Source organism: Octodon degus, unplaced genomic scaffold (genome assembly GCF_000260255.1).
Source record: "Octodon degus isolate 3935 unplaced genomic scaffold, OctDeg1.0 scaffold00128, whole genome shotgun sequence".
NCBI classification, from domain to species: Eukaryota; Metazoa; Chordata; class Mammalia; order Rodentia; family Octodontidae; genus Octodon; species Octodon degus.
This window is the reverse complement of record NW_004524704.1, coordinates 5338472-5349900: the sequence shown is the minus strand read 5'-3', so window position 1 is coordinate 5349900 and position 11429 is coordinate 5338472. Positions and strand designations below refer to the sequence as shown.

At 42.6% G+C, this 11429-nt stretch overlaps 1 protein-coding gene across 2 annotated transcripts in view; it reads left to right on the top strand.

The window, feature by feature from the left end:
* The first annotated feature begins 357 nt into the window (after nt 1–357).
* Nucleotides 358–11429, top strand: part of Cldn1 (claudin 1) — a 15805-nt gene continuing 4733 nt past the window's right edge. For both annotated transcript variants that reach the window (XM_023700928.1, XM_004640906.2), the window contains exons 1-2: nt 358–807; nt 9730–9894. In XM_023700928.1, coding sequence (XP_023556696.1) covers nt 585–807; nt 9730–9894 — 388 coding nt within the window. In that variant the 5' untranslated portion in view covers nt 358–584. The remainder of the gene's footprint in view (nt 808–9729; nt 9895–11429) is intronic.

Sequence of the window (11429 nt, the reverse complement as noted above, 5' to 3'; positions counted from 1 at the left end):
AGGGACCCTGAAGGGACGCGGCTCAGAGAGAGGACAGAGAGCAACTGAATTGAACACAGGGGACAGACGGAATGTGCTTAGGGGACGGAAGGAAGGCAGAGCTCAGGAGAACTGTTTTTCTGGTAATGTACTGAAAAAGTTGAAGTGCAGCTCCCGCGGGCGGCTCAGTTGTGCATTTCAGGCGTATTTACACCGACCAGGGCATTCCGGGCAAACCGTGAATGAACGGGCGCCACCCGGGCTGGGTCGCCGGGACTGAGCCGAGCCGCGCTCGGCCTCCTCGGGCGCCGCCAGGGGGCGCGCGCGCGCAGGGGCGGAGCCGCTTTAAATCTCGGCGCCCGCGGACCTTGCTTCAGTCCGCAGCCCGCCGGCAGCCGCTGCTTTTCGCGTCCGAGTGCGGCGCCACCCCCTGAACTATCTGGACTCCGACCAGACCCACAGACCCCTGCGGCTTCCACAAGCGGGAGTCATCGCAGCCGCCTGCCCCGCACGGCCGCCACCCCGGAGCCCGGCTGTCCGTGCACCTGCCAGCCCCGCGCACCTGCGAGTCCCGCGCACCTGCGTCCCAGCGAGCGCCCGCGACCATGGCCAACGCCGGGCTGCAGCTGCTCGGCTTCATCCTGGGCACCATCGGCTGTATCGGCTCCATTGTCACCACTGCGCTGCCCCAGTGGAAGATGTACACCTACGCCGGCGACAACATCGTGACCGCCCAGTCCATCTACGAGGGGCTATGGATGTCCTGCGTGTCGCAGAGCACGGGACAGATCCAGTGCAAAGTCTTCGACTCTCTGCTGAATCTGAACAGTGAGTGCACCCCACCCCTCGCCGCCGGCCGGACATCCCGGACAAGGTCGCGCCCCGCTCTCCCCTGGTGACCTGATTATGTGTGTTCAGGTGATCCAGTCTCCTGGTCACCTGCTCTGTGGAGAGGGAGAGAAGAACACCCTGTCTCAGGCCGAAGGAGACCGGGCCTAAGCCCTAGAGCTGCCTTTAACACCCTGAGTGACCCCTTTCTGGCCTGTGTGGTTTCCTGTCAAACTTCTAAGACAGTGGGTTGAGATTAGAAGCTTGAAGGCCACACTCAAACATGAACTCTAAGTAGTGTCTTCTGGACTTTCTAAGACGCTGTGTGATTTCAGGGTTGGTGGAGCTGGAAGAAGACGTTGGTGTACCTTGATAGACAACTCAAGGACATCAAGGAAGTATACATTTATAAGTGAAATCCTTCCCCTGACTTTTCGAAGTAAAAGTCACATTCCTTCTCAGTTACATCCCATCTCGATTTCTCTGTCTGACATGTGAGGTCGAATCCTTTGTGTCAGTTGATTTTCTAAGATGCAGTAAGTGCCAGGAACATCCTTGTGAGACTTAAGAATCCTTTTGAGGTTCAGCCCAAAGTTTCTCTCTGAGCTGGGGATCTTCAGAAGAGAGAGATTGTTTGCTAGTGCTTTAGCCCGGACAACTCTCTGCTAAGTGGGAAAGCATGAGAAGCCAGAAGGCTCTGAGTGAAAGAGTTCAGGCAAAGGAAGGAGGTGGTGAAGGACTAGAGAGGAGGTTCTTCCCATTATCTGCCCTTCCACAGAGGCGTTTCAGCATGCTGGATGTTTGCTTCTCTTTTTTTCCACTTGGAAAGAATGATGTAGAAAGAAATATTTCAAAGGATGCTACTGAGAGGGATGATAGGATGACTTCTCAGTGGATTGTCAGGAAACCCTTAATTCTCTGCTTGGGTGCTGTCCCTTGGTGGCTGCATTATCTTCATAGAGCAGTAAGAACAGCCACTGTATGCCATGTGTCTGTTGCACCCTTTCACTGGCAGGAAGGAAAGCCTTCTTAGTTTTTACTTAGATAAACAAGATGGGTCACGACTCCCCACAGTGTGCCGAGAGTGGGCAGGGTTGGCACTGTTTAGCCTCTGGCTTTGTCCATCTCCTAGTGAGGAACAACTTTTAATTGAGCATGCTGAAAGCCATGGAGTTTGGAGGAATCAAAGCTCTTGCAGTTTGGTGTGACAACGTAGCCAATGTGCCTGGTGACTTTATGTGTGTAGTTTCAACTTTGCAAAGTTACCCTTTCAGAAGCCTTTGATATCAAAATTAACCTGTACATTTAGTAATGGTGAGTGTTCAGTCAATATTCCTGGGGCATATATATATACTTCTAAAATGAATCATCAGGAAGGAAGCATGGAATAGATGAATGGAGAGAGAAATACGTACACAGAAACAGTGCTGGACATTTGTGGCACTGCTTCCTGGATATGGCAGATGGAGAAAGCACTAAGGTGCAATTCAGAGAGCTCTTCTGGTCAATTCTGTTCTTCCAGTCAAAGTAATTTATTTTCAACATTGATATATTGCTTTCTTTGAAACTTTCTCAAGTGACTAGATGCAGTGTAATCAATTCATATAGGTCTATATTTAAGCATTTTATTTGAATTTATCCTTCATTAATATGGTTATTCAAATTTTTTAAAAATATAGTAGAAGTCACAATTACTCTGTGGTTTGAGACACACTTATGCCAGAGCCTTTTCCTTGCTTAATTTTTAAATTCACTGAGAACAGTTTCTGTTTTCTGCTTTGGTTGAAGCCATGGTTTGTCCAAGTGGGGCCATGACCTTTCTCCCAGAATCAAGTCACAGGAGCTGGGGAGATGGCTCAGTAGGATAAGCGCTTTCCTGACAAGCTCAAGGGCCTGAGTTCAATCCCTGTTTCTGGGAAAAAAAAAAAAAAAAAAGCCAACCATAATCAAGTCACAGAAGTGGGAGTCCTGGCTCTGGGGCTCCCTCCGCCCTGGACTGTGAGTCACTAGATGCCATCAGATGCAGTGCAGAGAGTCCTCTCTGTTTCCTCACCTGGGCAGTAGTGCTCTCACCACCCACCTGATGAGGAGCCCAGGGGTGCGGCTCATGGCTGGCCTTGTGTACTTCTACAGACCTAGAGATGAAAGGAGTTTTCTGTGCGTACAGAAGCAGTGTGTCTCGTAAAAGTTTCTGAAATGCTTTTAGATCTGAACATTTCGCTGAAGTTTCTGGATATTGTACCTCACTGTCTTACCAGCTTACTGTCTTAACAATGAATGAAGGAATTTATCAAGGTTTAAACCCAGGACACATTAAAATCTCTTATTTCCTTCCCTTACCTCATGTCAGGTGTAATAAAATCACAAGACCTTCACAAAAATATGAGAAAGAATAGTGTATACTGTGTATGGAATACATGCATATAATAAATATGATAGATGAGATACAGCATGGCTTATTTTAGGTAGTTTTTGCCAAACAGTTTATGAAAATACAGCTGAGAAATTTCCTGGAGAAATGAAGTTTGCATTGTGTAACTGGGTTTACAAGGGCTGAGGCAATTCCCATCCCAGCCCATTCCACAGGAGGCTTGTTGACACAAATACTTCTCACAGCTGAAAACTGGACTATTCTGATGTCCCTGCTCAAAGGAGAGTATCATGATCAATTTCAGTAGCTCTTTTTTGGTTCATCCATGCATTTTAACCAAATTCTCCAGCTTTGGGGAAGCCAGTTCTGTTTCATGTGTTTAGTTAATTGCTTCTTTTTGCTTGACTTTAATAGCTAGAGCTGTCCAAAGATTGGGCTGTCGTGGTTGACTGCAAGTTGGGAGGTATCCAAGCAGAGATAAGTAAGCATTTTTTCAGAAATGTTGTTGGGAAGATGCAAGCACCAGACAAATGGGAGGTTAGGCTAGACTCTCTTTAAGTGTCATCTCACTCTGAGATTCTGTAATTTGTTTCTCAGCTACTCTAGCCTGTTAAACCTGCTTGGCATGACCCCACATGTGAGTAGGTGTGCTTAATGAGTATTGGTTGTCATGAGGTCTCCCAGTGCTCTCTCCATGATGTCAGGCTCAACCAGAAAAGCAAAATCACCGACTTGGATAGTCCCTGAAGCACAGGCAGAGAGGAAGGCAGCAGGCAGCTGTGCACGTCTCTAAACTGATGGATACCTGTGACAGTGGGGGCTTTCAAGGAGCCATTGGTATTCAGATCTTTCAAGAATTGCTTCTGCCTCTTGGAATGATGAGAGTTGAAATGAAAATCCATGCTTGAGATCAAGCGTTCTAAATCCTTACTCTGAGTGCGCACTAAGGGTCCCTTTGTAGTGTGGTGAGCAGGCCACCTCCCAGGCTCAAGAGGTTTCCCCGTTTTATAAAACAGCAGATTAGGAAGAATACTGAGATGAATCCCAGCCTCACTGATCTCTTCCACATCCATGAACCCAGCCCTTTGCGCCTTCCTAGCTGATTTCCAAGGTCTCTTCCACTAGCAGCGTTCTTTGGTACTAACTTCAGTACCAAACAGGGCAAAGCAAGTGGTTTATCTAGAGGCTCCTTGTTCGGAGTGATGAGTAAATGCCAGGAGGTGATACAGAGGCATAAACTAAATCATGAGACAAGTCAGAAGAAAAAAAAAATCAGCGACCTTCTCAGGACATTCTGAGAGGTGCTAAGACCTTGCGCCCACTGAGCTTGTTCAGTCATTGTCCGTGCTTGTGGTCTGAGGTCACACCCGGTGGCCACCAGCTCCTGTACTAATAAAATGGAAACGTTAGCAGAGAGGATTCTTGTGGACTATGGAATGCCAGTAAAAGTAAAAAAAACCTCATAAGTGACAATTCCGTAGGAGCATCGTTCTATGATGCCGTGTGATGAGCTCACTTATTACAAAGCAGAAAAGAATAATTTTTGTTCTAGTCACTTAGGAAACAGTGAATTTTTAAAATTTATCTGATACATCTTAGTAACTACTGAAACAAAGAAGGGCTGTGTGAGAATAGAGATGTAATTGAAATCCATGTTGTTTATGGTACACAGTCTCAGGGTAAGAACACAGTAACATGTATCATGGTTAGTAAGTACCGTAAACAATGCCGAGTATTTACAGCAGACGTGCTGCTTGTGGAGCAAGTCTTTAAAGCCTCAGAAAAAAGTCCACATACTTGTCTATGCTTGTCTGTCTACACTTAATGTTGATTAACATAACTGTAGCAGACCAGCTCTGTCCAACTCATTTCTTGTCTTATGAGTAGAAATCTTTGTAAGTATTTTTTTTTTAATTATACTTCCAAGTTGAAAGTGGCGAAGACTCCTTAGGGGGTCTCTAAGCTCAAGATTATCAGTCTGGCTCGGTATAATTAAAAGACTGGCTCCTCTGTTTACTGCTAATTAGTGACAAGAAACAATAGTAGAACATTTTTTGAATGTTTGCTAGCCAGATTGCCTGGAGACCACTCTAATTAGTTATCATAGTGTTACAGAAGTATTGGAAAATTTAAGAAAGGAATATGTTCCCTCCTAGATTCAGTAGAGTCAGACCTTTTCAAAGTTAATAACAGAAAGTTCTATTTTATCTCTGTGGTCCAAAGTGTTATTTTATAGCTTTCAAATATTTCTATTGGTCTCTCTGTTTTACACCTTTTCTTACCACTAGGGAGAGAAAGAAAGTTTATCTTGGGAACTCATTGCATGCATAGATTTAAAATTAAATCACACTGAGCAAAAAATACAGATTATTGTCTTTTCTGCATGGATTTCTAGCTTTTAATGAACTAAAGTCTAGCTGTATTTAGGAAGATATTGGTATCCGCAGCCTCACTAAAAAGGTGTTTTTCACTCATTTGAGAGTTAAGCTAAACTGGAGTATTTTTGCATGTCACTATTACAGTTTTTGAAAGGTAAAGACTTTATTCCACTTTAAATCATTGAGCCTAAGCTGAATAATTAATCCATGTGACTTGGCAGGTGCAGGGCCTTAGTGCTTTGCATGCAGACTTGAATAAATATCTCAGATCATCTAGGAGCTCACAATTACATATTTTTGACTTGTAACGCAGGAAGACTTGCATAAGACCTTAATTTGGAAGAATTCATGCTGCTCCAGTTTAAAATGGTGCAATTTAGATTTGATCTACACACAGATCACTCGTAACCTGTAACACAATAGTTGCTTACTGTGACTCCTGACCTATCATTAGCTGTGCCCAGCTTGCGAGTTTCCACCGAGCTATGCTGCTCAGCCCCCTTGCCATGGGCATGTGTGTTATCTGAACATTTCTCTTGTACATCCTTATGGTTTAGAGTTTATTCTAATGGATGTCTTCTGTAAAATGTGGTGAGATTTTTGCATTTGCTGTCAATCTAATATTGTAAAATATGAAAACATTTCATGAGTTAGTGGTGAAGGGAAAAGACAGCAAAAGATTGCTGAGTGACATATTGAAAACACTCAAGCCCCTTGATCTCTATGGTTCTTGTGATTTTATTTTCTTCATTTTCTCCATTGCTCTTGGTGTATTAGACAACACATTGTCCTATAAATGAAACACAGTAGGGTCATGAGTAAGCACTGTACAGGCTATCCAACTTTTCTTGGAAACTTTGCAAAATAAGTGGTAAAATAGATAAGGCGTATTGAATGAGCTTTTGTCTAAGTGAAAGGGGAAAACTTGACTGATTAAAACTATGACTGCTGGGACTGGAGAGAGAGCTGAGCAAACTGAGCACCTGTTTAGGCAAGTGCAGGGAGCAGGGCTTGATCTCCACCCCCAGGCACACTGAGCCAGCCGCTGAGACTGGGTAGGGTGGTGCACACCTGTAATCCCAGTATTCAGGAGGCTGAAAACAGGAGGATCACTACAAGTCCAAGCTGCTTAGTGAGACCCTGTATGAAATACATAAAACAGCATCAACAACAACTAAAAGAAACTGTGAATATTGGATCACTCTAGGTTGGTGTAGGCAGAGTCTGGAGGATTCATACATGCTTCTGCCTTGCTGGTAGCAGAGGTTTTATGCAAGCCTGCTTCATGAGATTGAAGCCTCTTTGTCCCCTCACGGCTATGGGCTCAGGATCCTCGGGACTGTGGGCTCAGGGTTGTGACCTGCTGCTTTTACACAATGAGAAGATCAGTGTTTATTATAACACTGGTAGGTATAGTATGAGGCCCCATAACTTGAACATGCTGGAAAATTGGAACAAGAACAGAGAAAACAACAAAAGCAAGTAATAAAGGGTTAGAAAGCTAAGTATTTATGATATAGTGAAGTGGAGCTGACCGCAAGAGGTAAGAGGCTATGCCTGCCTGAAAGGCTGCCGTAGCAATATTTTCTAATAGTATGATCTCTATACAGAAGGTAAAGATGCATCACCCCTCCCTTACCATCCTTCAGGGAATTGTTATTACATTTAAAGTAAACTCTAGCTCGACATGGTGGTGCACGCCTATAAGCCCAGCACTCCTGAGGCTGAAGCAGGAAGATTGTGACAAGCTCATGGCTAGCCTGGGTGACATAGTGAGCTGAAGGCCAGCCTGAGAGAGCAAGACCCTGTCTCAATCAATAGAACAAAGCAAAACAAAACTATAGACACCAAAATCCTTACCAAAACATACAAAGTTCTGCACATTTATGTCTCCTGCCTAAAGCTCACTTCAGGTCCCACCCAGTCTCCATTGGGCTGAGCGGCTCTCCCAGTTTCCCTAAGACTGAGAACTTCTGAGGATGCAGGACTTTTATTTTTTAAACAAGAACAGGATTCCATAAACTGGCATGAAGGTCACTCTCCGCCCTGGGTATGGACCAACTTTGTTACTTTCAACACTTACATATTCTGAGTGGAGTCTTAGGATCAAATCTGTCACCTGTTTCATAGATATGAATTTACTTACCATCTAAACCTTGTTTCACTAAGTAATGACTATCTCACCAGACCTGCTAGCACATCAAAGAGAGTTCATGATACTTTCCTCTCAGGGTGCAGTATGGCTTATGACTTTAAGCACAAAATTCAGTAATAATCTCTAAACAGTTTCAGTTCCTAGTAAATCTGTGGTCTATGGAACATGGGTTTTATAATTATCTTCTTAGTTCCAGATTCCACCTTGGAATCTGGAACCTTAAGATGGCATATTTGAATGTGTGCGCATATATGCTCAAATGTTATGAGCAGGTGGACATGCAACTGGAGGCAAAGAAATACAGGATTTTTGTTGTTGTTGTTGTTTGTTTAAAGAATAGGGCTTGAGCTCAGGATGTTTTCATGGAGCTACACCCTCACCCCTCTACTTATTTTTGAGTTTGAGGTAGAATCTTGTTAAATTTCCAAGTTGCCCAGGCTGGGCTCAGTGTGCGGTTCATCTGCCTCGACCCCCTAGAGTACTGGAATTGCAGGCATGTGCCACTACATCTAGCTTGCTTTATTTATTTTTAATTTTTATTTTTTGTATTTAGGGCAGGATCTACAAGGTCTACAGGGTCTCACTATACATATCAGACTCATAGTGATTCTCCTGTTTTCAGCTTCCCAAGTGCTGGGATTATAGGCATGCGCCACCACGCCCAGTCTCAGTCACCTTCTCAGTATGCCCCAGGGGCCGGCCAGCATGGCAGGCTAGGGATCGAACCTCCAACCCCTGCCTCTGCCTAAGCAGGTGCTTTAATCTGCTGAGCTATCTGGCCAACCCTAGCTTGCTTTATTTTTTAATGAAATCAAATAAAAATTTATTCTGGCTTTTAAAAATATTAGCCATATATTGATATCTCTTAGAAAGAGATTACTGTGATTTTTATAATAAGTTTTTAAACATAAAAAAATCAACAAATTAAAATGTAATGATAGGGCTTGGGATATACCTCAGTGATACAAGTGCCTGCCTGGAGATATATCAACATTCATATTTTATACATCCCAAAGAACATGATCCCAAAGAACACAGGGTGGCTGACCAAAGATTTCCCAGTTCATCACAATGTGAGTCGTATACATGTGTGCAAAGATTCTTGTCATATATTAATTCTAGCCATGAGATGATAATCTTCAATGGGGAAAAAAATAAATGTGTAGTTTAAATAAAATCTCAAAGCCAGTATAGTTCAAGCCCACTATTTTCCAGGCTGGCACTTGCCGACTGTTAACCTTGCATTCTGTAAGATATTGGTATAATCTCAGTTTGTTCATAATTTAGTTCACCAAAGACAATTACAGAAAATGAGAAAATGAGCAATATCCTGAGAAACACTAGATTGAATTAGTTTGTCTGCTATATGCACCATGACCTTTTAATTTTAAAAACTGGAGATATTTTGAATATGAACATACTACTCTCTTCCAAGGTAGCTTTTCAAAATTGTTTTAAGAGTTACTTCCATATTGTCTCTATTTCTTCAATAATCAGAGGTACAAATAGGACTTATTCAGGGAGGAACATCTTTGAAATTTCCTTTCTATTCCATAGTCACGTGCTCTCCTGAAGTGTAATGGTCATGCTGTAAATCTAGTGGCTAATTCTTAACTCTCATTGTAAGCTCTTTTATGTACAAATAGTGAACATCACAATAGTACAGATGCTTGCTATTTCAAACCAACATATTCTAATAATATGGGCTAAATAAGAAAGACTTAGACTAACCCTATCTGATTAGATCATTGCTTATCTTCTAGTTAATTAAGAATTTAATTCTTAAAGGAAAGTGTAAGGCGCTGGAGGGCATTTTGTCCACCATCTGTGCTGGGTGCTGGCTCTTCTGCAGATAACTCTGTGATACCTGCTAGCAGAAAGGGCAGGAGAACTGAAGCCTACAGACTCCTAATTTAGTTTCCCTCCTACATATCATGTTGAACTTTCCTTGATCTTCTCCACGTTTGTCTTGCTGCTCCACACGTGATTTTCACCTTACATAAAATATATCTTTCCAGGCACTTTACAAGCGACCCGGGCCTTGATGGTGATCGGCATCCTCCTGGGACTGATTGCCATCTTCGTGTCCACCCTGGGGATGAAGTGTATGAAATGCCTGGAAGACGATGAGGCACAGAAGATGCGGATGGCTGTCATTGGGGGTGTGATATTTCTCATTGCAGGTAAGAGAGCTTGGTTCCCCACCCATCTGCGTTGACTGTCTCTCACGCAGTTTGCAGTCCAGCTTTCAGTTTCCTCAGGTTATGTTGGATTTATCATGCTTGAAATTATTTGAGCCCCTTTGTCATCTGCATTCATAGACTCTGTGGTCATGTGACTGTCATGGTCTCAATTGGGGCCAGATGAAAACGTGATATTTGTGTATGTGTGTCAGCAATGTTGTTTGTTAGAGCCGGTCTTCCCAGGTGAAGGGAGAAGTTTGCTATGTAGCCAACTCCCTGGAACAAGCTTGTATAATTCAAAAAAATGTCAATGGTGCCTCCATAGGTATTATGTGAGACAATGAGAAGTGGTGAGAAAAATACATGGATAATATGTGATCATCCAGAATGAGAACACTGGAGGAGGCCTGATTATTTTAGAAAAATGAGGGGAGCAGTCCAGATGGGTAGACTGAATTATATAATAAATAGGGTGTTCCCATAGACTGAAGAGTAGAAAAACCAGGTAGAGTAGAGGGATGTTGACATGCTAGGAAATTCAATTAGATGAGTTAGGAAAGGAAACAGTTCAGAAACATCTTAGAACAAAATGCTGATAAAATGAAACTATAATTTCCACAGAAAATAAATACCTATTCAATGCTTTATTCCATCACTGACAAATTCATTGTCTTTGATGTCATCAGGAAAATGAAAGTTAGAAGATGGAAAATACCACTTCAAAGCTTTATAATAAGGCTTATATTAAATATAACAGATAATATATTATAAATATAATATATATACACACTGATGACATTTATTGTAAACGTAGACAGTTGTGGACATTTATTGTGAGTGTAGAGATCTATCTTTATAGGTGCATAGTACATAGATGTAACAATAGTCTGCTATATATACTGTATATAATTACATGTAGTAATCTATTATTTTTAAAACAACAGTATATAAATCTACTACAGTGAGAATAGAACTGGACTTTCATTTTTATTGTTCCTGTTGATTGAAGACCTGCAGGGGATTTTGCTCCACCTTAATACATGGATTTAATGCATGCAAGGAATGTGTCCAGGACTTGGTTAACGATGTGGATGGACCAATCGGTTGTCCATGTTTTGTGATGAAAACCATCTCCTATCTGGAAAGCACGAATGATGTATTATTCCAACCATGTAGCCTTCCATCAAAGCCAGTGAACAACTGGTGGCGTAGCGCCCTCACTATGCCACCTCCTGTGAGGTGCCCGCCCGGGGGTCGTGCTGCTCCTATGCAGTCTCAGGGACTCTGCAGAGTGCAGACTGCAGGGTCACGAGTTTGTGCATAGCCCATATGGGCAGTGAAACACACACACACACACACACACACACACACACAGAGTCAGACAAAATGAGATTGCTTTCTGTCAAGTATTGGAAGCAGTTAGATTAGGCCACTTTTTTACAGGGGAATATGATAAGTATAAAATTAAAATGACCAATATCGGTTAATTCTTAACATTACATGAAAAAATGTAGTTTCTTTTAAATCATATATAT